We start from the raw sequence: 26,244 nt of genomic DNA, 5'->3' as shown, positions 1-26,244 counted from the left end.
GATTGCCCCGATGTAGAGATGGGGCAAGGAGACTTTATATCGTCCTGCATGGCGGAAGCCGCAGGGTATGACTGTACTCGTAGATGGGAACACAGACCGTGGGTCGCCGCCTTGAAGGCCTCTGGTTCCCAACAAACAAGCGATCGTTGATTGGCTTACGCTGGTCCGTGCTGCCTGGCGTGACTCAGCCAATACGTCACTGTTCGGGCTGCTCTCATTGACGAGCCATGTAGGCACATTCTCCTTCAGGCTACGGCGTCACACACAAATCAGTTCACGTTGTTCCATGGTAGTGGTAATTGCCAGATGGAGCGCCGACTGCGATTGATGAAGTGCCACTGCGCTAGCTCCGCCCCGCTCCGCCCTCGGCCCGGAGTACGCGTCCAACATGTCGCGCTCCGCGAAACCGACTCCACGTCCACGTCTCCCACCATCTCCCCAGCAGACCCAACATCCTCCCCACACCCGCGCAGCGCCTGTCGCATGGTTCGAAAGACGTCTGAACGTCTGGCAAGACCCGGCGTCGATCCGTCTCGCATCCGCAGCTCTTCGTCTCCACCAACTATCCAACACCCGGCGACGCGTCTGGCGCGGGATGTGTCCATCTTGCCACGACCACTCCACCTCCACCCACTGCCCCATGCCACGCGCAATGACGCTCAACGCCTGGTGGCGTAGGCTGCCGCGCCCTCGCTCTCACTGTTCACCTTCACCGACCGCCTCATGCCCGCGCTGAGACGACTGCCGAACACGCAGCGACGTCCCGCATTCGACCATCTCACATCGTCGGCTCTGTTGCCTCCCTCCCACTGGCCATAAACCACACTCTTGACTCCATGTCACTGCTCTTCGCCTGCGTCCTTCGCCCTTCGTCCGCGCCGAAGCGGCCCGCGCCAGGCAGCGATGCCTTGTCCCCAACGCTCTCTTTCTCTCGATCACGACGTCGACGTCGGTATTGCGCATGCGATGCGGCTCATGCGGAGAGCCGATCGCTCGGTAGCTCACGGGCTTCGCGTGCTGTTACAATTGGCTCTGCTCACACTCTCGAAAGAGCGGAACAGGTTCGTAGCCCTCGCCGCGCACAGGCTGCAACTCGGAGGACCGCCCGGCTCGACCTACGTTGGTTAGCGCGAGCCCACCCACCATTGGTGGGTGGAGGGTTGACAGTGTATTATACTTGCGATTTCTCTCATTCGTGAGAGTATCTTTTCGTCAAGGTCGTCGATGTTGCGGAAGTCGTGAGTGGCTCGTTCTGGGAGCTGCGTGTCAGCTTCGTTCTTCATCACCAGGCTCCTTGTTGGCACTGACTCGCTCTGCGTCATCGCAGTACCATGGGATGAAGTGGATGGCAACCAAGAGAAGGAATCGCACACAGGTGTGAGTCAAAGAGGAGGAAATATAAAAGGCTGCGTGCTGTTAGTCGACATGCCGTCATGGTGGAACGAAGGCGCATACCGACTGCCGCGGGTGCTGCTTCTTGAGTACACCACACACGCACAACTATTCGTTAGCGACACCATCCAAATTCTCCAGCCCGTAGCGCTCACCCATGGCCTTCAACACGCTCGCCATCGACCCAGCCACCGGGCTCAGCTTCTGCGGCGCATCACCACCGTCCAACATCTGCGCGTGTGTCAGGAAGGTTCACCTCTTGCCATCACCAGACCTACCTCAATGACGCCTCTATCCCCCATAGAGTCTGCCGTGGCGAGGGAGAAGACAGCAAAGCTGGAATCTGCCTATCACCATCCTATTGTCGTCTTTGGGCCTGTCCCTCCTGGAGGTTTCGCTGCTGCACTGTTGCGTTGCACAAGGACCCGGAATGCCACTGTACAGTGTTAGCGCTGATGTCGCCAGCTGATTTTGTTGATCAGATTGTGTTGGGCTCGTACGGGAGTACTCCCTCTTCCTCAAGGAGATCCAAGGTATGTCGCATGTGCTGAGGATGTGGATGTAGTGTATGTAGCTGACATCTGCTCAATATTAGCACAGTCAAGCATCACAGCAACATAGCATCAGTTGTACCTCATAGGCGACAACCCAGCAGCCAAGAACTTCCTGATCGCCGAGAGGGCAGCGGTATCAGATCTAGTTCGTCGACTTCGGCTGCCAGGCTCTCAGCCAACACCTCACGAGCGTGCTATCCTGGACGCCGCGTTCGATGACAAGGCACGACTGCAGTCGTCAAGTCAGCTGTATTCGCTCGTCGTTGTAGAGTTCATGAACTTACCACAAGCGGGTGCCAGCCATCCTGGCCGGATACGAGATCTTCATCTGACTTCGGGGCTGTTAGTTACATCTTCTTGCCAAAGGATTGATCGCGAGTTCAGCACAAGAGACGATGCGACGACCACTAAGCTTAGAGACTATAGCTTCAGGCAGACAGCGTTACGAGATCGCACCTGTTGCCAAAGTCTAAAGCAATAGCACTAAGATATCGTGCGTGCGCCGAGCTTGTAGAAAGGTATCACGGGAGCGGTAGGGATGTGGCTACGTACCGTCGGCATGGACAAGGGGGGCAGAGGGATGTGGCAGAGATAGCTAGGTAGCTATCATGAGCAATGGGTCGTCCAGTTGATCGTTCAGATCGTCCAGTTCGTCTAGTGCCAGTACATTGAATGTAAAGTCTAAGGAAGGAAAGGTTTGATTCTGCTAAGGAAGTATTTCAAGACTACAGTACTCTAACACTATGACAGGCGCCCCGTTCTCGGTCTCAGCCAACGAGAACTACGCCTCAAGTCATATACATTCGAGCGGAAAGAACACCAGGTCTATCCAAACTCAACGCGTATACCAAACCAATGCAATCACCGAGCGCAAGGCCCACCATTCCACACATCAATCGTCTTCACACGCCCATCGACTACCACATACTCCAACAGTCTCCATATCCATCAATATCAGCATGGAAACAAGCCATCGATGATAATCAACGCCGCAATAGCGACCACGTGTCTCCTCACTCGTCGTTCTCCTCCTGGTTCAGCAGATCCATCAAGTGCGTCCTGGTCCACTCCAGCTGGTCGATAGGAAAGTGTGCCAGAGCAAATTTGACCACGAGTGCAGGCGCCTTCACTATGATGTCGCGCCTCATATCCGCTTTGCTCTTGATCGAAGGAACTGTAGCAAAGACCTCGTCGTACAGTGCCTCACGCTCCATCTCCAGCGTAGGACAATAGTGTAGGAGATGAGTGATCGTCTCATACCTGCCCTTGATATGCCGACACCTCCGACAGTACGAGTCGTCCATCTTGGATCCACAGAGCTCGCGTCGATGGTGAAGAAGACCGATGTACTCGGAGCGGAGGGCGAAGAGAAGGGAGTCGTAAGGCCTCTTGAGACCACGGTACCGCTTCAGGCCCTGGCCGTTCCACTTCTGCCGTAGAGCCGGAGGGATGATTCTCTTAGGGTCGTTCTTCACCAAGGCGTCATACTTCCTCTGGCGCCAATGGTTGAAGTGGCTCTTGACGACCCGGTGCGAGAACTTCTTCGATGTGACTTTGAGTCTGAGCTTCAGTCGCTGAGCAGTTGAATCGATGGGTTGATCAGAGTCGTCTTCTGCATCTGGCAGGTCACCCATCGTTCGGCGGAACTCGTCCAAGGCAGCGACACCGTCTTGCGACAGGGGGCCTTCAATGCCGTCGTCCGGGATGGTAGCGCCTTCTTGCTCGTCTTCTTCCTCAATGTAACGCATGGCGGCTTGCCTCCACTCCGCCGCCCGCTGTTCCATTAACTGGCTCGGTGAAAGAAAGTCGCGGACACGACCTCCGCGAAGCTCTTGAACATCGGTATGGTAGACCTTCTGCGCGTATTCTTCGACACGGTTCCTGGCCGAATCGATGGTATCCCATTCCGGTGTGCTCATGATGTTTGCGAGTAAAGTCAGGTTCGATCGAAAGGCGAAAAGGTCCCATGGCTCCTCTCCGAGTTCGGCACGAAGGTACCAACGAGGTGCTCTTGTGAATGAGCCAAGCGCCATGCGCTGGAACTTGTTGCCCATCTTCTGGAATAGTGCTTGTCGACGGGCTCGTACCTTGTTGGGTGTGAAATATGGCATCGAAGGGTTGGCGTCCGCGTATGTCTTCGTATCGTCCGAGTCAGCTGTCGTCCTATCAGAGGGCTTTTGGAGAAACCAAGGGTTGTCAGCATACTGCATCCAAATGACAGAACCAGTCATAATCGAAGCCCGAGCGCCAGCCTTGGAGACCTGTGAAGACTCTACGACACTCAATCCGTACGTAGACTTGACAATCCGACTGAAGTCCTTCGTCAAGCTGGCATACTGTTCCACTACCCAAGCCCATTGAGAATCCCACGTGGCAAATCCACGTGAGTTCACAGCGAAGCGTACACCAAGGATTGTCATGTAGTCGTCCTTGCCGGTGGTTGTGCAATCGAACTCCAGTTTGTCGTCGAAACCCGGAATGTAGTGCGACATCGGTGGAGCGTCGTTCTGAGCTGGGGAGGCGAAATGTATGACTTTAGTCTTGGCAGGGTTGAAGCTTGCACCCGATTCCTTCGCCCATCGTTGGCAAGCTTGGTTCTGGCGAGCAAGTTCCGGCTTGATCTCCTTCATGGAAGTACCAATGACCATGAAGTAAGTGTCGTCAGAGAATGCGAACTTGAAAACGCGCCCCTCATCGCCTGGTACCTCTTCTACTTCCAATAGTCTAGAGGTAAAGAAGGCGAAGAGGATAGGCGAAAGTGGGCTTCCCTGGGGTACGCCTCCGCATCGCATTGGTTCAGATTCGAAACCAGGTATGCGGACGGTTGTCCAGCGACCACAGAGATAAGACGAAACCATGGCGATAATCCATTCCGGAATCTGCATGGAGCGGAACACACGCAAGAGCTCGCGGAAGAGGACGGCATTGAACGCTCCCGCTTGGTCCATACACATGACAGATATGGCGAGACCTTTGCGCGCTGCCCTCTCGATGAGTCCGTTGAGGTACAGTAACGCATGGTTGATCGAACGGCCTCTAGCTGCATACTGCGTAGCCGGGAGCAGGTTGTGAAGCTGGGCGTATTCAGCCAACACGTTGGCCAAATACGATTCGAGTGTTTTCCCTATAGACGACAAGAGACAAATGGGTCGAAAGTGATTCGGAAGGTCGAAAAGCGCACCAAAGCCGAGGACCTTGGGAATCGGAATGGTGCGGCCTATCTTGAAGACGTCGGGGAAGTAAGCCAGCCGGAGACAAGCACTCCAGAGACGCGCGAGATACTCGATGAACAGAGGGGAGAATTCGATGATGAAACGAGGGCCAATTTCGTCGTACCCAGCTGATGTGCCTGGCTTCAGCTTATTGACGATCATCGTTAGGTCATCCACAGAGACTTTCTGCGAAGGCGACGAAGGAGTGCTTGACTCGGGTGTCTCCGGGATACGAACGGTCGGTTCCTCGTTCCTGTCTTCACGCCGCAGTTTACCGTGCCATTTACGATGAAGAGTCAAGACTTTCTGGTAAGCACTAGTCGTGCGTCCCACGAAGTTGCCATGACGGTCTAACACGCGAAAGTGTGGTACGTTCACCGGTGCTCGTGGCTTCCCCTTCCGTTTGGTATAGCGATACCACGACCACTTGCAGATACCGCTGTATGAAGTGCGCCATTGTCTGTTGAACTCAATGTCTCGAAGCTTGTCCAGATCTTTGGACATCCTTAGCCATTCGCGCTCTCTGGCATGGTACGGCGCGAAGACGGCGGTGCGAAAGTTGTTGTCGTGGTTCAAGGACGCGTGCATGTTCCGTGATTTGCGATGCGCTTCGTCGCTTTCGACACGGGCGGCCTCGACTCGAGTGGTGAGCTCATTTATCTCTGGCGTGTCGATCTTGAAGCGCAGAAAGGGCGAGCGGGGTACGACGGGTACGAAAGTAGCCACGATAGACTTGAAGGCTGCCATGAGGTCCCGTGACCGGCGTCTGACCTGCTCAACTGTATCCAAAGGCAGTGGCTGCACGCTTTGTATAAAGTTGGTGGTTGCCTGCTCGATACCGGCGATGTCGGCATTCTTCCAATCCAAAGTACGGATGGGGCGTGGGTCAGTCATAACCTGACCGGTGGTCTCGATAGAGACGTGGTCCACTCCGGCCATCTTCAAGTCCTGCCTGAGCTTCGCCGCGGAGCAGCTCAGCTCGGGTGAGGCCATAGTCAGGTCGATTATGGAGAACCTGTAGCCGTTGCGCCACGTAGGCTCTCCGCCCGTCTGGGTAAGTAGCCGCAACCCGCGAACTCGAACTTGTTCCTTGAATCGCTGAGTGAGGGGCTCGGGCCTGGAGTTGGGTTTGCGTAAACCCCTCTCCCAGTCGAGGTCGTGCATGTTGAAGTCTCCTGCAAGGAAAAGATGGCCGTCGTATTGCAGATGTGTTGTCAGACAATCTTCAGACAACTTATCGCTCTTACGATTGTAGATGTTTGTCGCATAAAGCCTGTCGCCATCAGGCAGATCGTAGACGACAGTGCAGATGTGCTCGATATGCGACTCCCGAGCTTCGCCGGAGCAAGTACATTCGTCATCCTCAAGGGGGACATAGCTGGGTATGCCGAGGTCGCTGTCCTTCCTAGCGTAGACGCAGGTCGAGATGTTTCTACCTGGCTGCTCGCGCAGTCTGCTACTCCGGATCAGAACGTAGCCGTAGGATTCTGCGCCGATGGATGCTGTTCCTCGAGCTGCCTCCTGGATGAGGATGAGATCCCACTTGTCTTTGCTGAGTCCATGTTCTAGCAGAGCTCGTTGGGCATTCCTAACACCGTTGAGGTTCGCCTGGAGGAACTTAAAAGGGCGCTTTCGCATGGACGAAGGCTCAGACAGCGGCATTGTGGTTACAGCGTAACTGAGGAAGTAGAAAGCCAAAAGAAAACGAAGGAGAAGAGCAGTCATCGGGAGAGAGTGCTGTGATGAGACCCAACATTGCTCGCCATGAATGGGTTCCGCAAGGCTGCTGTTTGCACGACGATGACGGCGGGGCGTGGTGAACGAGGCCTCCACGAGAACCGCCCAGTTGATTCCTCCTGGGGGGAATGGACCTCCCGCACTTTCCCTCTGCTGCGCTCGTAACCCCGCATACAGTGTAAGCCGCTTCCGCCTTCATCCGTGCTATCGGCCCTCCAGTGCCTAAGAACGCCCCTTGCATCTTACACTATGTATAAGGTTCATGAGCATACATGGGTGGTCATATCGGGCCTACAGGAACCCATGTCATCTTCCCGTCCAGGTCCCCTTGTTTCGGCATACCCTCGGAGCCCCTTGATCGACGCGGCGGCTCAACGCGAACTTTTTGATGAAGGCCCGGTTCAACGTAGGTGCCCATCATGCTGTGATCTGTCGTCGGTTTCTTGGGCAGCTCCTAGCCCTAATCGGGCTCATGCATTGAGACAACTTACACATGCCCTAAAGCACTGAAGACGTTGAAGATGTATTACTTTATGGCTGAGCCTACGCCTCGCGTCTTTGAGTAACGGCTGCATCAATCACTCACTCGCTTTTCGTTTTTTTAACTACGCACTTCTTCCATCATCATGGCTCCCCGCGCTACTCCTCGTAAATTTCCAATTCCCCAATGCGGTGTCTACGTGCGTTTGTCAAGAACCGACTTTGGCTCTTTCGTGAGCAAGCGGGACTATGCCCCTACCCTTCTCGAAGCAATGCGTCGCGCAGGCAAGGGCTACGACAAAGTTGTTTACATCATCACGAAAGGTCGTGATATCCACCTCGTCACGAAAGATGCTCAAGATTCCCACCAACTCTTGGTCGCGATGAAGAAGAAGATTCCACCTTCTTTCGGACTCGGCTCAACCGCCACGTGCCAAGGATTGATTCAACAGCAGTACATGCTCAAGATCGGCGGATATCCTCAGAAGCACTGTGATACCATGATCGACGCTGCCGCGGACGCCAAGAAAGAACTCGAGGCACACTTCAAGCTGAAGCCAGGTCAGATTGAGGCATGCACCCCCTGGGGTCATAGCGATTTGACCCTGACTACCAATGATCTGGACGTGCTTGCCAAGTTCTCGGATCAGACGAAAGAATTCACCCAGGATTTGATCGTCAATGGTTCTGGTAAGCTTTCAATAAACAGCATACCAGAAGTATCACTAATCGTTTCCTAGGCCACGATGTCAAGCCTACCACGGAGGCAGTTCGGCGCAGACAATGCTACAATTGCCAAGGCTTCAAACACGAGTCAACGGGTACCCGACGACAGCACTGTGAAGCGAAACCAGCCTGCTCACGCTGCGCTGGACCACACATCAAAGGCAAGTGCAGTGTCAAGCCCTGGGAAGACGACAACAAGCTTTGCACGAATTGCGTCAAGTTCAACGAAACAGCGACGAAAGAGCAGAAGCTGAGCACTCGCCACGAGGCCACCAACATCCCGCGATGCAGACATCCTGATGCGATCGAAGAACACAACCGGATACAGAAGGAACTCGCACGTATCGACAACGGGGAGGTGCACTGGCTGGAGGTGTTGAAGGCCCAGGAGAAGAAGCCGGTGCAGAAGCGAAAGGCTCCACTGGACAATCAACTAGGTCCAACACCCCGGAAGCGACGTTCCAACGCCACCTCCAATCAAGCCGGAGGCCATACCGAACCCGAGGCAGGGGAAGGCTCTAGCCGGTCACCCATCGATGATCCTGCTGCCGCACCGCGCCATACAACACCGACTACTGGAGAGACTGGGAGAGTATCAGTGGACGACGTGCTCCACGATTACTCCGACGACAGCGTCTCGGGTGAAAGCGACTTCTCTTCGCCCATTCGAGGCCCATGGGAAGACAACAACGACGACAACAACGACGACAACAACGACGACAACAACGACGACAACAACGACGACGACGACGACGACGCCGGGACCGAAACCGAAGCCGACGACGAAGAAGTATTTGGAGATGAATATGATGAGAATGACGATGAAGAGAACAATGGAGAGGACAATGGACAATATGAAGACGAGGACGGAGAAGATGACGACGACGACGACGATGATGCCGTGGTGTCTCGCAATTCCGACCGCAGGCCTCGTCCAAGTCCGTCCGGGATTAGGGCCGTCAATCATCACCTGGCGGCGGCGCAATCGGGCTTCCGCTATGAGGTGTAGCTGTCAGTTACGCGTCTTAGGAGTACAGTGTTTTAACAATTTATTCCTTACTTGCATTGTTTTCTTACGCTTTCACATGTTTGCACTCGTTGGACGGTAGTATCGCTTTGTATGTAGGTTTTGATGCAGCACTGGGTGCATATCTGTTTATAGGAACACGTGACTAGTCTTCCAGACTCTTCTCTCCTACCAAGGCTGTGATCCGTGACTAATCTCCTGATGCATGTGCGGACTTTGTGAATACTGTTTTGGCCGAGGCGGGTCGCAAAAATCTATGACTTCATCATGGTAACGCGACAACAGCTGTTGCATCATCGCAAGTCTAGTAGATCATGCTCGCCTAGTGATGCCCGTCTATGACCGCAACATGGGTGATGTCATCCGTCATGTCTTTTGGGTCAATCTTCGACTAATGTTGGGATGGTCTCACCCCTAACACGATCCCGGAAGTGAACAAGCTAGGGACCTTTGATTGGGGCGAGCACAGCTAACGTGTACTCGACTGGATGGGCGTATGTCTGGGTGCGTTTTTGGCCTTGCACATGCTGACGGTACATGCAGCCAGTCAGCGTTGGCCGTGGGGAAGTGGTGTCGCATGAGAAGGTTTGCCGAGATGGGCGAACATTGAGCCCCTGCGCCACGATCAGCCACCCCTTACGACGCCTCATGTCGGCTCCTTATGACTTCAATCGCGAGATGCATCATCAAAACCGATACATGTCCTTTTTCCTTATGTATATTGTGTTCTCCAAGGTTAATTAGTCGAGATACTGAGCTAGGTAGACATCACATGGTTGGCAGATCGGTGGTGTAGCGGCAAGCACAGTGAACGCATGGGCAATCGAAGGCAGGATACAGCATGGATCACCAAGATTTGCAGTGTTATACCATTAGCAGTGGCAAGAACTGAGGTCGTTACAAGCCCACAAATTCATCTACCGCAATCCCGGCGGGGTCAAGCGGACACGCAACGTGTTCTTGCTAGGCACCCCTCGTTAGGTGTATCGCAACACTTCGTTTTACCCTTGCCTTGAGCACCTAGATATTAACCTCCAAGAAGTGCAGTATTACAATGAACTTTGCGACACTTTGCGACACAAAGCTGCCTAGCTACTGTACGGCCACCCAGATGGGAAGCCCATGATCATTGAAATGTTCCAAGGTTCTGTTGTTTTCCTAACATCCACACCATGTCGTTTCTAGTCGACATAGACGGCATTCAACGGTCCAGCTATCAGGCTGGCGAACATTACCACGTGCTATCGGGGCAAGTGCCTGTTACCTGGTAGATAAGAAAAACCATCTGCAACATCAAAGCTATAGTAATCGCAGCGTGTACAAGAGCTCCGTCTCAATGACCAGCTCGAACCAGGACCAGGCCGCCGTCTGAGTTAAAGGCGCACTCTATTCTTTCGGCGTCGCAGCAGGAAGATGTGTGGCCGCGCATTGACATGATGCTTATTGGCTAGACATCACTCCGCTCGGTGAAACTCGGCCCTGCCAGCTAGGCCTTGGCAGTTCTCTTTCGTACCGTGGACTTCGCCTTTATCAGTTCTCGTGCATGTAAACCCACTTGTTCACTCGCAATATTGGTTTCCTCGGATTGCGCATCACGCGCCGTTCCATAGTACTATGAAGTGACATCACATACTAAGAGATTACCCTGCGCTATGACGACACTGCTCACAACAACTTCAGCGACAACAAGAGAAGAACCACAGTTACTTCTCGTTTAAAGCGCGAGCTGCGTAACAGGGTGAGTGCTCCAGACGCTCTAAAACACCCGTGGTGACGTAGCACCCATGCCAGAACCCAAGGAGCGAGACCCTACTAACAGCAGTAAAGATGCGCTACCACGGGTAGACCCGTACCCCACTTTGCTAACTTGCAGGGTGCAGGCAGTCTCTGCCGACGTGAGGTGTCAGGCGAGCCTACTCTTCTCTGTCTTTCGCGCTCGAGCCTGAGGGGTCTTTTCGCAAGGGTACTTTGGTTGTATATATTGGGGGCGAGCCTACTCTTCATACGACAGTCATCAGATACCACATTCTGGGGATCCAACCACCCCGCGACCATCCCCTGCAAGACCCCAGAGCTTGGTCGAGCGCTCCTCCATAGCGTGCTGAAGGCGAACAAGTGTGTTTGAGGCACGTTCGTGTATAGCCACAAGTACGCGGCGTTGGGATAGCAAGACCAAACGATGTTAAACATTGAGCGAGCGAGCGAAACAAGAAGCAGTGTGAAGCAGTGTCAGCAAAGGATGAGGCAGAAGGTATTGCGTGGGATGGTTTGGAATTCATGCTATGTACAGCTACCTTTCCCTCTTACAGGCGATCAACCAGCCCCACGCATTTTTTCCTAGGAAACCCGATACGCCAAGACCATAGATACCCACACGCGAGAAGACACATGCAAAAGGAGTGTGCGGTAACAGTGAAGGAAAGACTTGACAGGATCTGACCAAGGAGATGGAGTCAGGAAATCAACTAGTATCGCTGCGAATCTTGGAGACGGTCGTAGATCACCATCTTCAGTGTCGTCAGTTCATCGGTAAGGCGCTTGACCTCCAGCTTGTGGTCTTGCTTCAACCCATCGATCATCGTAATGTGGTTCCTCACCAAAGCATCGAGTCTCTTGCTCGCGCTTGGACTGACCAAGGCATTGCACTCAGTGAGGAAGCCGCGTATATCGTCCTTCAAGCTCGCCGTCTCGAGCTTGTTGCTGAGTCGCGAGTACTCACTCACGAAGACCCGTATGGCCTTGGGCCACGAGAAAGGCTGCAACTTGGGACTGCTGGGGTTGTAGTACGTCGGCAGGTTGTGCTCCGGACCCACGCAGTCTTCCTTGGTCAATTCGGTCCTCAGCTTCACGTCGGGAACCGGCGCATCTGTGTTCTCCCTCCACAGCTTGATCGCCACAGCCTTAGTCGGGGCGCTGAAGTGCACAGATCCGGGGTACCGGTCGATGACGTGTCTACAGCCCTGCCAGGTGTCGTAGATGATACCTCTCTCGAAGCCCTCGATCACCACGTAGTACCTCTTGGCTCCGGCCCCGGACCCTTTAGATCGCTTCGCAGGGCGACGGTTGTTGTCACGTTCTGGCTTCGGGAAGCCGGGATGGGAGTGGTATGGGGGTGGCACCTCCTCAACCTCGTCTGAGTCAAATTCCGGCGGGGCTGGTCGCTTACCCGCGCTTCCCCCTGGGGTCGGGGTGTTGACTGACGCTAAGGTTCTCCTCCTCGAAGAGGGTCCAGCTGCACTGGACTGGACAGGCATGCTCGATTCGACCTCGTCATCCGTTGGTACGGTGGGAGTTGGAACACGTCGGCCCTTGCGCGGGGTTATGATACGTCTTTTGCCGGGAGCTGATGAAGATGCTGCGGGTAGGTATTCATCATCCGTTGGGAGCTCGTCCTCGCGGTCCATGTCGGTCGCTCGAGTAGTTGGCGTTCGTCTCTTGGCCGGAGCTGATGAAGATGCTGCGGGTACGTCTTCATCGTCCGTTGGGAGCTCGTCCTCGCGGTCCATGTCGGTCGCTCGAGCGGTTGGCGTTCGTCTCTTGGGTCGGGTAGAAGAAGAGGCAGACGGTGTGCCTTCTTCGTCTGGCAGGACCTTGCCCTTCCGCTCCATGTCGATCTTATGAGAGAGCCATTCGAGCTCGGCCAGCTCAAATCGAAACCTGCACTCCTTGGGGTGACCGTAACCTCGAGAGCAAGTAAAATCTGGGGAAAGGTTAGTCTTTGGCCGCAAACTGAGTGCATGATGCCTTACAGATCCGGTCGTTTGCGCCGAGGAGTGGCTTCAGAGCAAACTTAGGCTGTTGCCTATCCTCACATCGACCTGCAAATTTGTTAGTCATGATCAACGTAGTCCCAAAGTTGAGCACGTACAGAACCATTGGCCTTTCCTATACAGGGGCTGGCAATACGGTATGTACCAGCTTAAAAGCCAGTCTCCAAGGAAGGTACGAGGCGGCTCGTCTGGTGAAGGGCCAGTGTTGGTTGCATCGGCTTTCTTCACTCTCGGGGTCTTTGGTGGAGGCATCTTTGGAATGGAATTCGTGCAGTGAATTGATTGTGTGATTGAAGAAGGCAATGTTCAGTACCGAGATACATAAAAGGGAGGCGCAGCGGAGTTTAAGTATGCCAAACCCTCTATACCAGAGTGGCCAGATGAGTAATGTAGCAACTTTAACATATGCTCGTTGAGATTGAACGGCGACATGAAAATACGCACCCGCTTTCGGGTTGATCTCTCAGCTTACGTCCAGGGCGACTGATGGCACCGTCGGGCCATATGTTTCCGGTTGCTTGGGTAGTATACAATATGAGCTCTTTCAAGGTTGCGCACACCCTCAACCTACGGATCCCTACCAGAATGCCTGCGGAGAATACCTCTCCGTACAACTCTTTCTCCGGTTCCGCAGAAATTTTTGCCAGAAAAGCCGAAAAGCATTGCCGTTCACTTGATGGCTGAAGCTAGAGCAGTCTTAGTAGCGTCACATTCCATATTCAGGGTGAGGCCGTGATGCTTCCCTGCGCCGTCTTCAGCGCTCTGGTACCCAGAGTAAGGCACACTCTCGGAGCAGCTAGCAAGATTTGATTGAACCGAGAATGGTGTGTTATGAGTAGCGTGGATTCGAAACTGTTGAGCTCGAACGTGCAAGCATGTTACCCAGCAATTCAGCCAGCCTGTCTTGATCTGGTGTTGTCTACGAAAGCCAAGATGCAGGTGTAGTTGTATAGTCGAGGTGAACGCTTACCTGTTCGAGTAATGCACCCTACACAAGGGAACACGGCAAGCTATCGATAGCCCAAACTTTACGGTTCGGGCCTACCGAAAATCTCACTACGACCCACCTTTGAAAAGTGACCTGAGAAATCCTTCGACCCAACGCTACGTTACTGAGGCGAAGCTGAGCATTGATAATCCCGAAAAGGTACCGGCGTCAATGCATTCGCCTCCGCACATATACACCCATGTTATACACTACGTATTCACCCAATTAAGTTAATGTGAGGGCCTGACATATGCTTGTATTGTTTGCAAAGTCGTAACGGATATACATATGCTTGAGCACGAGCTCGATACGTAGTTAGCCGCAAGGTACCGATATCGCGGCTACTTCGGCCAGTTATCACATCCCGGTCGCCTCCATAGATACCTTGAACAATGCTAGCAGATGCCTCCGAAGAACACCATGCTCCAAAAGTCCTCAGAGCCCGAGTACCATCTATTCGTAGTGCTCTTCGACGAGCCATGTAACTCTATAGAAAGTTTGGCCGAACCAGTTACCATTTCTTTGAGACGATGTAGACGCGTAAGCACCTCCTCGGGTATCAGTCACCGTACCCAAGCGCTTAGAGAGATTACGATCAGAATCAGAGCGCTCACAAGCTGGGCAAAGAGGTGCGGCTTGCATCCCCCGCCATTTGCTCCGATCTTGGTCGAATTAGACACATGTGCGTTCCTGCAAGGCTTTTCATGAATGTGGGTAGTCATCTGGCAACCTCAACGCGGCCATCGTTGTACTGGCTTGGAGTCCTGAGCTTTTTGAGGCATCACATCTGGACAAAACTGAAGACGTTTAAACGAATTTAATGGTGCTTAGCTATCTACTACATCCGAGACAATAGTGAGGGCCAACTACCTATGTATGCTGAAGACTCTTTGAGGCTGTCTAGTACAGGAACAATGCCGCGTACATGGTGGGCGTCAGCAGACTCCCTTGCTTTACAACATTGACTTCATCGCAGCAAGTGTTAAGCTCCTCCGTGCATTGAGCGATCTGCTTTAGCCATGCTCGTGCCGCTGCTTCATCCCCAAATCCTTGCACCAACACATCGATTTGTCCACCATGAAACAACTGCACAAGCCGTAGACCGTTGTAGATATACTGCCCCTTTCTCGTAATGACTGCCCAGGACTTGATCCGCATCTGCATCAAAGGATCATTCGGGTATGTTCTCGTGGAGGGTGAATGAACGAGACCCAGACTTGCTGACTGTTGGGTTGTCGACCTCGTTGCGTTGTTATCGAATGCCATGACCACTATTGTCCTGAAGGAAAGGCTTCTATGGTTACTCAGTATTATGAACAACCTAGCTACAACACGGACGAAGCTCTCACTCACGTGATTGATCTTTTCAGCGTTAAACTGCCCAGGTGTGTCTGCAAGCGATGCCAAACAACAGCGAAGATGATTATGATGATAATTGCGGCTAGTTTGTCGAAGATGCGAACTGAACGGCGTTATGATACTCACGTAGAGGATGTGGAGATTGCGCCTACAGCTCGCCCGCTTTGGTGAGATCTTTGTCGGGCGCCGCTCCAAGCGGGCATGCTCTAAGTTCCAATCACATAGAGGCTTTTGGAGTTTGGAGATTCCGTGTTCATGCCTCATGTGCTAAGCCTTGTTCCAGTCTTGCGCAGCCTCGGGATCGTCAAGTCTGACAGGGTCCGGAGAAGTGTACCTAGGTAGTTCGATCGGTGTTAATTCGGCACCTTACAAGAACGTTACATTGCGAGGGTTTTACATGCTGCCAAACCGCAATGTTGGGCTGCTATTCTTACTCGGACGGCAGGAGTTGTCGTAACCTCGAAATCCCAGGGTATGAGACATGATGGTCGGAAGATGCCATTTCTTCGACATGAATTAGCCAACGCTTCAAACTCGGTCGTTTTCCAGAGTTTGGAACGGTCGTTATCGTTGCGCTAGCGACTGGGTATCTTCAGGGACCTTCCTAGGCGCAGGGCGCGGGGAATGCGAAACGCTGACGTCCCCGTAAGATGTTTCCTAGGTGGTAACTGGCCCCGCCCTGGCATGATGCCGCGTGGTGCCGCGCCGACCTCGGATGGTACACAGATGCACGAATCAAAGCCAGATGTCATGTGAGGAGTAACACATGTCGCCGGCTACTGAATCATGAGATACTGCTCAGGTGGTAGTGTGGGGGTACTCGCACTGATCACATAACCCCGTCCAGATGACGGAATTCGTTACGAACCTCGATCCAGCAATTTTCTTGGGTGCTTAGCCTCTTACAGCGTACTTGCGTCAGTGAGACTTCTTCGTGGAAACTCTGTACTGATGAGACGAACAAAGTTCCACGTCTCAACGCAAGATACAGAGTGTACAGATTTCTCACACGTTTGGTCCTGACTTCTGCAGTACTTCAGCATCATGTGACACCAGTGCATACCTCGATAGCAGTATATTGCTAATGTTTTGACGAGGATCTCAAACTTAAAAGTGAAGAGCGTAGACTGTCAGCAACGTGCTTGGCGCGAGGAACACGAAGAGCCTGATCGAGGTTCACTGCACATACGAGACGTGAAAAAGGCTATACAGAGCTTTCTAAATCGCGAAACTTGCTGCGTGCATGATGGGTGATAAAGAAGTTCCTTGATGAATATATTCGATTTTAGTAAATCCCTCCACCTCCTGTCCGTTTTCAGCCGTTGTCTCCAACCACCGTCTTCAACTACCGTTTCCAACCAAACTTGGACTTCTAACAGAGTCTGAGAAGCTCCAAATTATGCGTTGTAAAAGCGACCAAATGGGCCTTCCCGGGTGATGCCTCGTTGGCACCCACCTGTTATGACATAGTACCTCTTCTTTCGCAAGAGCCTAGGCAAGACTATTTCTTTGTACACGCTTATAGACGGTAGCATGGTTTCCAACCATGCTTCCGCCTTCGTCTTGGTCTCGAAGTTTGCCACTAGACCATCGGGATAGCCAGCAATGTACCCCCGAAAGCTTTCGAAGCTGCCCTCGTAGATACCTGTCTCTTGGCTACTGACCATTGCGAAGTAATGCTTTCGTGTCCTCGAGCGGATAGGCGCTCTCACGAAAAAAAGAGGTAGGCGACGTAGCTCGCCCTCGATGATGGCAAAGGTTTTTGGTTGCGAGGATGGCACGTCGTAGTGCCAGCGATGGAGAGGCCAGATCAAATCATAGTGACTAGAAGATCTCGCTTCCGGAACGGGTGTGGGCCCCGATGGTCTCGTTGTAGTGGGCATGGTGTATAGTTGCTTTCTTTGTTCAGTATCACGAACAGCGACCGAAGGTTTCATAGAGTGACGACTTACAGTGCTGAAACTGTTGGGTGGTACGAGGAGAATGCCCGTAGTGTTACTTAGCGATTATAGTGTTATGGTTGAAGATGCAAAGATGCGAAGTCGAGGGCAGTGTTCAGTTGCGGGGAGTACGGAAGCTAGTCCATACGTGGGTAATCGCTCGGGCCGTCCATGGATTTCACCTCCTTCGCTGCTTATGTCAAGCGGCTCTCCGGATTTACAACATGTGCACTAAGACTACGTGCAGACTATGTCAAGCAGCGGTAGAGATGGCGAGAAACAGCAAGACTTACATAAGAAAAGTCAGGTACATGCGAGCTGGATGCAATGATGCTCGTGAATTTCATCGCTAATCGTCTAAACCTTGCACTACATGTCTCCCCATTCGAACACAGGTAAACTTTTCTTGGCTAACAATACTGTTGTGAGATTCCTAAAGCACCGCTCGCTGATGGAAGAAGGACAGGAAACACAACTACCATGCAGGGGTATAGAACTACCATAGATGCATATGCTTTTACACGAAGGAAAGGAAAACAGGAACATAGGCAGTGACAAACGCTCATTGGCTAACATCCGGGTTGAGGCTCAATGCGTTAAGAGATATAGGTTCTTAGGGCAGCAGCTCAGGTACCCGCGCATGACCACGGTCATCGGCGAGGGGTAGACTTGGTCTTCTTGTTGCGCCTCATGGGCATCATCCGTCCACCCTGTGCGATCTGGCCGTTGCCGTTGCTGCGTGACATTGAGCAGGCGGGTCGGTCGTCTTCGGATGACATGGATGCCATGGCGAACGAGTCGGTATTATGTCCGTAGTAGAGCAGCATGCCGGAGCGCATCTTCTTGACGCCAAGGATGCCGATGGCGCCTGCGGAATTGCTGTGCTTGACACTTGGGTGACCTGGCATGAAGTTAGTATATTGCACATGACAGCGACAAGAACTGTATACCCATAAACTCGTTCTCGATCATTGCCTTGAGAGCTTCGTCCTCGGTAACCTCGACATAGTCACCGCCGCGGCTCTTCTTCACGCTCTGATAGAGACGCTCGGCGCATACCGTAGCGGCCATGGTGGTTGCCATATGCTCACCGGTTCCGCTTGTGACAGTCGCGACAGAGGTCTGCTCGGGGTCGTCTGGGTCCACGGGAATGACTGCAGCACCAACACCGACGAGAGCTGCTGGCCCCACACGTCCGCGGTACTTCATGCCAATGCCACCAGAAGATGCACCGCAAGCAATGTTGCCCCAGCTGTCTATTGCGATAGCCCCAACGGTGTCGGTGATGTGATCTTCCTCGGCGTCATGGCGGCTCGCATTAGATGGCATCGGCGGTAGTGGCGCGGTCTCTCTGACGTGACTCAGAGGTGTCGATGCGGTAGCGAACTTCGAATTGACTGAGTTCTCGTCAGGAGTCTGTGGCAGACGAGTGTCGACACCATCACACTGAGAGCTCTCCACGGGATTGCCTTTTGCTGTCTGCGCGCTCGAATCAGAGTCAAAATCCTCCCCAGACCCATCAGCCCATGCTTTGCGTGGCTTTGGTGCGTAGGTCATGTCCTCCATCTGCGCATCTTCCATAATGCTCTCGTAGCCTGCATCGCGACGATACTCTTTCAGGGTAGGGATCTGTTGGGTGCTGTTGACAAAGGCATTGCGAGAAGCATCCGCAACAGTAGGTGGGCGTACGTCAGCAGGCGATGGGGCTTGATCGATCAGTTCGGGTGCACTCGTCTGCTCATCGCTTATCCAAGAGCTCGACGACTGCTCGGAAGGAGGAACTGAAGGGTCGGAAGATGCATTCTCGGCTTGGTCGTACATCACATCGTCGGAAAGCGGAGGTGACTGTGACTGCAGTAGGGATTTGTGGGTGCGTAGCAGGTTTTGGGTGTGTTGTTCGCGCACGCGTTCGTGCGCTCGCTCATCCGCTGGCGCCACATTGTCCCTGATCTTCCAACAGGACGGGTGGGCGCCGCTCTTCCTGGACTTGCGCTCGGCAGACCTCAAGTCGGAACGCCACCGCATCCAGCGCTCTTTCGCGGCGGGAGAAATGAGTGCGTCGTGGGGCAGAATCGGCATGCCCATCTCCACAGCAAAGTCGGTGGCACCCTGCGACACCAAGAGGTTTGGAGGGACTCGACGCAGCGTAAGTGGACTCATCGTGTGGTCGTGCACCATTCGTGCTAGCGAAATAGGGTTTTTGATTTCTGTAATCATTGTCAATACTGGACCATAGCCTTTAGTTGCTAGACTTACGAGCGACAGCCCCGACAGCTCCGCTACGCCCGTAATGGTCGACCACGGAGGCATCGCACTCAACCACACCGTCCATTGCGAGGTTGCTTCCATAGCCAGCATTGGTGATTTCTCGATCTTCCAATGTCTTGATTGCAGCCTCGACAGCATCCAGCGCTGAGCCGCCGTTCTTCAGAATCAACATGGCCAGCTGCGCGGCACTGCGCATATTAGCATGAGCGTATGCGGGACAACCTAGAGAAAACACCAGAAAACTCACTCGTTACACGCTTCCAGATGTATCCTCTCGTTCTGGTGGCTATGATAGCCGGCGCCAGCGTGAACATATATGCAGCATACATCATCGTTTGGCGGACTACGCGAGGCTTTGCGTGTGTGCGTATCAATATGATAAGCTCCGTCTATGGGTGCATAGTGACGACTAGGGACCGACATGCCTTTGTGAGTGGAAAAGCGTCGACAAAGGTCGCGGAAGCGCAGGCCGAACGTATCCAGTGCAATACAGTGAGAGATGACGGTTCTCAGATGAGGCTTGATGGCAGTTCTGGGTCAGTACAGACGCGACGGGCGTTTGTTGCCGGGGCGGGAATGTTTGGCCGATTATCGGGATAATCCGGTGTCACTCTAGAGTGGGCGGTAGCGGCAGACGGCTGTGAGGTTGACTGTGGAAACGGTCGTTAAGCGGTCATTCGAGACACGGGCAGGTGTAGGTTCGGAAGAGAAGATAGGTAATTCCAGGACAGACGAGGTGACTGAGGAGGGGAACAATGAGAAATTAATGGAGAGGATGAGCCGATGTAAAGGCGATGGGGACCTGTGGCGGCGGGGTGAGCAATGAGAGTGGGAGAGATGCTCGATGAGCGCTGTAGGTGCACAGTCAGTGGAGAGGAGGTTAGCAGCGATGTCAAAAATGAGCTTGCGATGGCTCTTTCCTCTGTGCATCAGCCTAAGCCATGTGGTTGCAGTATTTTGCGGTATGACACAGACTTTATTGAAGCGGTAGGCACGGCAGATCAGGGAGGCAGGAGCAATCGTGTTGACGGAGTGAGCAAGTCCTTCCCCACTATTTCGTCTCCCTCCGCTGCCAAGGGCGGAGCGGGGCGGTGCCTGATTCGACAACGTGCACCGACCGCCGTCGTCACCTCTTTGACGAAGCCACCTCGACACCCAGCCCACGCGTTTCTGCTCTTATACCAGGTACCACCTGAGCTGCGTTGCATATTCGTTTTTGTGCCAAGCAGCAGCAAAGATGGCGTCTCAAACCCCCGCCGTTGTCATGGACAAGTAAGCTACCCGCTGCCCATGGGCACCCACGTTGCGATCGAGTACTGACACTGGCTATAGCGGTACGGGATACTCGAAGCTCGGTATGCTGACCAATTCAATTCGTGGAGTTGGCCTCTAATAACAATCTACCAGGCTTCGCCGGCAACGACTCTCCCTCCTTCGTCTTCCCCACCGCGATAGCTACCAAAGGCCCAACAGGCGGTAGCGGCGGATCAGGTTCTGGACGCCCAGCCGTTGCGAACAAGCCCTCATTCCTGACTGGTGGAGCTGGGCCGGGTGGGCATCTGTCTGGAAAGCGCGGCACCGAGGACCTCGACTTCTTCATCGGCGACGAAGCTCTGGCCGCAGCTGGAGGCGCGGGCTATGGCATCAACTACCCGATCAGGCATGGTCAGATAGACAACTGGGTATGGAGAGGCATGCAGATAGAGGGTAGGGTGTACTAATAGCATGCAGGACCTTATGGAACGCTTCTGGTCCAACTCGATATTCAAGTACCTGAGAGTGGAGCCTGAGGACCACCACTTCCTCCTCACCGAGCCCGTACGCTATCTTTCTACAATCGCTGGAGGATGGAGCTGACAAGCCATAGCCACTGAACCCTCCCGAGAACCGCGAAGCCACCGCCGAAATCATGTTCGAGTCGTTCAACGTCGCCGGTCTCTACATTGCCGTACAAGCTGTGCTCGCCCTGGCCGCGTCATGGACTAGCTCCAAGGTGCAGGACCGATCCCTCACCGGAACTGTCATCGACTCCGGAGCTGGTGTCACGCACGTTATCCCCGTTGCTGAAGGCTACGTCATCGGTTCCTCAATCAAGAGTGTCCCCATCGCCGGTCGCGACATCACCAACTTCGTACAATCGCTCCTCCGAGAACGCGGCGAACCCGACTCCTCCCTCCAGACTGCCGAGCGCATCAAGGAGGAATACTGCTACGTATGCCCTGATATTGTCAAGGAGTTTGCCCGCTTCGACCGCGAGTCAGACGACCGATTCAAGAAGCACACCGTCAACTACCCCAACGGCAAGACCACGTCCGTCGATGTCGGCTACGAACGTTTCCTCGCGCCTGAGATCTTCTTCAACCCCGAGATCTACTCGTCCGACTTCCTCACCCCGCTACCTACCATTGTCGACACCGTCATCCAATCCTCCCCCATCGACGTACGCAGAGGACTCTACAAGAACATTGTGCTTTCGGGTGGTTCGACACTATACAAGGACTTTGGCCGACGCCTGCAGCGCGACATCAGGCACATGGTCGACGCAAGGATCAAGGCTTCGGAAGCGAAGAGCGGAGGAGCAAAGAGTGGTGGTCTGGACGTACAAGTCATCACTCACAAGAGGCAAAGACACGGCCCATGGTTCGGTGGTAGCTTGCTCGGTCAGACACCAGAGTTCAAGAGCTACTGCCACACCAAGGCGGAATACGACGAGATTGGTCCCAGCATTGTCCGAAGGTTCGCGCTGCTGGGTGGACCAGGAAGCACGTAAGCGGCGGGCTATCGTAGGGAATGTGTGTAGATGTTGGCATGGCTTATTGAGCGAGCACGAGATGACAGCAAAACATTTGACAATGAGAAGACAATCAACACATCAGATCGATATGCCTTTGATCGCTCACTGACCATACCAAAAAGAAACCGTACTCAACCTCATGACTCCACGTCCTTGACACCCTTTTCCCCACCGCTCTTCCGCCTCAACACAGCAACCCCCTCCACATGCCCCGTCTGCGGGAAAAAGTCAAAGCCCCTCAAACTCTCAATCTCATAGCACCCCTCCCCCTTACCAAACCCCCCATCCACACCCGTCATCCCGCCAACCAAGACCCCCACATCCCTCGCCTGCGTATGCACATTACAACTCACATACACCACTCTCGCAGGCCCATACTGTACCAGCTGTCTCAAGAAAGACTCATCGCAGCCCTTGCGCGGCGGATCTAACATAACGACCGTCTCCTCCGCGGGCGACTTGATCGAAGCGAACAGCCTCGCCGCATCCGCCGCGATAAACCGCGTAGAAGATTCCGGCAAGTTATTCAACTTTGCGTTCGTGCTCGCTGACTCGATGCTGCTGGATGAAATGTCGATTCCGAGCGATGATTTGAACAGCGCTGAGAGCGTGATGGTGAAGAGACCGGAACCGGAGTATGCGTCGATGAGATGGGTGATTTTGTGGTCTTGGCTGGGTGCAGGCAAGATGTTCTCGCGTATGTACTGTGTGAAGACAGGGAGGATGGAATTGTTGTTCTGGAAGAAAGAGCCGGCTGGATTCACGAATTGGAATTCGTCGGAGATGTATTCTGTGGATTTGGCGTTGGGGTCTGTTATGCAGATTTTGCGGTGGATGTGCGTGCCTCGGTCTTCAATCACCGCGTCGGGATCTGTTTCTTTACTGGCGTCGTAGTCGGTCTTGGGGATGCGGGTAGTGGATTCGCGGAGGAGGAGCGTGGCGCCTTTGTGGTAGGTGGATATGGTGTCTGCGACGCGTTTGCGCTCGCGCTTGTTGCCGGCGCGCACGGCGTCTGTGCCGATGGGACAGTCTTCTATGTCGATTGTGTTGCGGGTGCCTTTTTTCATGAAGCCGATGGGTGGGACTTCTTTGAAGGTGCGCTTTATGCCGTTGCGGCCGTCGCTGCGGCGGGCGTCGGGCGGGCCGTCGAAGTGGGGGGTTAGCTTTGTGCGGTAGCCGTATTGCAATGGCGATCCGATTGTGTCGCCGATGGTGGGGATGAGCTCTGGTGGGAGGTTGGAGAAGTTCTTGTACGCTTTCTCGACGATGGTCTTTTTGTGCGCGAGTTGCGTGTCGTAGGGTAGCATTTGGAATTGGCAGCCGGAACAGCTGGCGAAGTAGGGACACTTTACTAGAGAGTCGTCGCGTTGAGGTGAGGGCGTGATCACGTTGACGAAGTCGGCCATGGAGTACTTTTCTTTCTCAAAGTGCTTGTGTGGCCGGGCTGTTACGATGTCTCCTGGTGCACTGAAGGGTACGACATAGACCTGGTCCGAATCTGAATCCTTCTGGAAACCGAGGCCATCACCAGTGGAAGAGATTTCCTTGATTTCAACCTCGATCTCCTTGAACTTTTCTGCCAGTGTTGTCGAGATTTCCTTTCCTTCTCTTTCTATATTGAGGTTCTTGATGAGCGCAGTAACGTCCTGCAATAAGACCTCCTCATTGGTTCCGTTAGTTTTCAGAATCTTGCTCTGCTCAGCATGTCCGTTCTTCATGCGCTTGTTCTTGAATCTGTAGTTGCCTCGTGGTCCTTCCTCGCTCCGTAGAGGCGTCTCGGCATATCTTTTCGCGCCGTTGCTCTCAATAGACGCGACATTGTCCGCTGACGAAGCCATTCTGTATCTAGCAATCTGGGTATATCGGCTACTGACCAGCAGTGTCCGGAGCGGTCGAGTAAGAATCCCAGAGTACATGCAGTAAATCGTGAAATTGGAGAAAAGAGAAAGTCGCGTTAGTCACTGGGATAGAGAGATGGCGATTGGCTGGAGCGATTACTGCCATCCCGCTTAGTCACGCTGAACTTTCCGAACTTCACTTTGACCATCACAACGCCGCGCAGGCCACCCGCTATTACCGCCTCCCCACGCTCCATTGGCCCTCACTCGGAGGTCCAAGGCCAACAATGAGCGTCTGCCGCCCCGCAAGATGTCTCTTCACCAAAGCAGCATCGACGACGCTGCCTAAACCGCCTCCGCAACGCACCTTCCATGCTTCCGCACCCAGACCCGCTCGCAAGAGGAGACCGCATTACCCGTCAATAAAGGCCGATGACCTCAAGCTCCTCAACCAGGCCGCCGAAGCAGAGTACCCCAAGTACGACACCTCGGAGACGACGCTGCTCGAGAAAAAGTACACACCCTCGCAAATCGCCGCCATCAAAGCCGCCGAGTCTACAATCGACGCCCGAGATGTCCTCACGCAGGGCCAGCGAAGAACAGATCCATGGCGTATGAACTACGAAGACGACCTGGCGCAGGTAGACCCCGTCACGGACCGACCTGAGCGCCTAACAGGCGACGACATCGAAGGCCCAAAAACCTTCCGCATCGCCAACGAAGTCGAGCGCGACGAGAACATAACCCGCATTGCGACGGAAAACCTCGCAAAGATGTACCCCGACGGCATACCAGAAGACGACGAGAACCTACAAAAAGCCATGGACGCAGCCGTCACCCAAGCCACCCTAGACCCCCGCGCAACCTACACATCCAAGAACCCCGCCGCCCTCCAAGCCCTAGGCGACGAGCGCCACTCGGTCATCGCACCCGACCTCCCCCGCGTCGAAAACCGCATGGTCCGTCAGACCCGGCGTCTCTCGACCGAAGAAGAAGAGGACCCACGGCAAAAGCGCCTCTTGCAATACCTAGGCTGGGACAAGCAGAAGCTGCGCCAAATCCGCGTCAAGACACTAGTTACGCACTTCGTTACCAACCAGACTCGCATGGGCAAGATAAGAAGTATGTACTACCTGACCATTGCGGGTAACCAAGACGGGCTCCTCGGCGTCGGAGAAGGCAAATCCGTAGAACCGGATGAAGGCCGCAAGCAGAGCGTCATGAGCGCCATACGAAACATGCGCCCTGTTCCCCGTTACGAGAACAGGACTACATTTGGCGATCTGGAGAAGAAGGTCGGTGCGACGAAGGTCCAGATTTTTGCGAGACCGCCTGGTAAGTCATTCTTCTCGTTATCCCACACTTCCTTGTGACCTACCTTTTGCAAACATGACGGCTGACTATGAGCAGGTTTCGGTCTCCGCGTCCAACATCTCATTTTCGAACTCGCACGTGCAGCGGGTCTTCAGGATCTGTCGGCCAAGACACCGCGGTCGAGGAATAAAATGAACGTTATCAAGGCGACGTGGGAGGCGCTTACGCAGCAGAGGTTACCGGATGAGATTGCCAGAGCGAGGGGGAAGAAGCTGGTGGATGTTAGAAAGGTTTACTATGGAGGGAGCATACATTAGTCTATATACTTCGGTATATGGATGGCTATGTGACTGTTGTTGGGCTCCTGCATGTGAAGAGGAGGATAGAGTAGAGGTGTATCATAGGCATGGCATGGTATGAGGTGGAGATGCTCATGTAGAGCTTGTGTAGATATCTTGTATCATATCATGTTATCTTGCATACCAACTTCTCTGTTTCGCTCGCTGTATCGAAGTATGTGTTTACATTGCTGTTCTAGTGGGGTATCATAATCGTCAAACGCTCTCATTCCTTCCCCTTCCCACCTCTTTATCCCTTCCTCCACCCCCTCCCATCCCTTCCCTCCCATCCCTTTCCCACATCCTCCATCCCTCCCCATTACTACCCCCTACCCCCCTACCCCCGACTACTCATCCGACTCAACCCCTCCGTCTCCCCCTCGCCCTCGCCCTCCCCATCCCCGCCCTCAGTATCAATCTGCTGATTCAACACAATACTATACACACTCGCCTTGAGCAGCGTAAACACCAAACTCGTTTTCCTTTCTAACCCGCGGAGCCCATCGA

At 53.8% G+C, this 26,244-nt stretch overlaps 6 protein-coding genes across 6 annotated transcripts; 3 read left to right on the top strand and 3 right to left on the bottom strand.

Annotated features, from left to right (window-relative positions):
* Positions 1-7,647: 7,647 nt before the first annotated feature.
* J4E83_009962 (uncharacterized protein) lies at positions 7,648-9,110 on the top strand (the record flags this gene model as incomplete). Its single annotated transcript, XM_049336846.1, has 2 exons — positions 7,648-8,065; positions 8,116-9,110. The coding sequence occupies 2 exons, from the start codon at positions 7,648-7,650 to the stop codon at positions 9,108-9,110; spliced, it is 1,413 nt and encodes a 470-aa protein (XP_049183970.1).
* Positions 9,111-11,593: 2,483 nt separating this feature from the next.
* Positions 11,594-13,004, bottom strand: J4E83_009961 (uncharacterized protein; the record flags this gene model as incomplete). The annotated part of the gene is made up of 2 exons (XM_049336845.1): positions 11,594-12,785; positions 12,997-13,004. 2 exons carry the CDS (start codon positions 13,002-13,004, stop codon positions 11,594-11,596), a joined length of 1,200 nt encoding a protein of 399 aa, XP_049183969.1.
* Positions 13,005-17,835: 4,831 nt separating this feature from the next.
* On the bottom strand, positions 17,836-19,785 carry J4E83_009960 (uncharacterized protein; the record flags this gene model as incomplete). Its single annotated transcript, XM_049336844.1, has 5 exons — positions 17,836-18,086; positions 18,136-19,392; positions 19,442-19,641; positions 19,701-19,724; positions 19,781-19,785. The coding sequence occupies 5 exons, from the start codon at positions 19,783-19,785 to the stop codon at positions 17,836-17,838; spliced, it is 1,737 nt and encodes a 578-aa protein (XP_049183968.1).
* Positions 19,786-20,690: 905 nt separating this feature from the next.
* On the top strand, positions 20,691-22,223 carry ARP3 (Arp2/3 complex subunit, actin nucleation center; the record flags this gene model as incomplete). Its single annotated transcript, XM_049336843.1, has 5 exons — positions 20,691-20,725; positions 20,786-20,808; positions 20,861-21,135; positions 21,185-21,271; positions 21,321-22,223. 5 exons carry the CDS (start codon positions 20,691-20,693, stop codon positions 22,221-22,223), a joined length of 1,323 nt encoding a protein of 440 aa, XP_049183967.1.
* A 161-nt stretch (positions 22,224-22,384) lies between these two features.
* Positions 22,385-24,163, bottom strand: J4E83_009958 (uncharacterized protein; the record flags this gene model as incomplete). Its single annotated transcript, XM_049336842.1, has 1 exon — positions 22,385-24,163. The coding sequence occupies one exon, from the start codon at positions 24,161-24,163 to the stop codon at positions 22,385-22,387; it is 1,779 nt and encodes a 592-aa protein (XP_049183966.1).
* A 209-nt stretch (positions 24,164-24,372) lies between these two features.
* Positions 24,373-25,716, top strand: J4E83_009957 (uncharacterized protein; the record flags this gene model as incomplete). Its single annotated transcript, XM_049336841.1, has 2 exons — positions 24,373-25,420; positions 25,496-25,716. 2 exons carry the CDS (start codon positions 24,373-24,375, stop codon positions 25,714-25,716), a joined length of 1,269 nt encoding a protein of 422 aa, XP_049183965.1.
* Between the last annotated feature and the right edge of the window lie 528 nt (positions 25,717-26,244).

This window comes from Alternaria metachromatica, assembly GCF_023757995.1.
Source record: "Alternaria metachromatica strain BMP 0045 chromosome Unknown scaffold_39, whole genome shotgun sequence".
In the NCBI taxonomy this organism is placed as follows: Eukaryota; Fungi; Ascomycota; class Dothideomycetes; order Pleosporales; family Pleosporaceae; genus Alternaria; species Alternaria metachromatica.
Note: the sequence above shows the minus strand (reverse complement) of the source record. Positions and strands in the feature narration are given on the sequence as shown.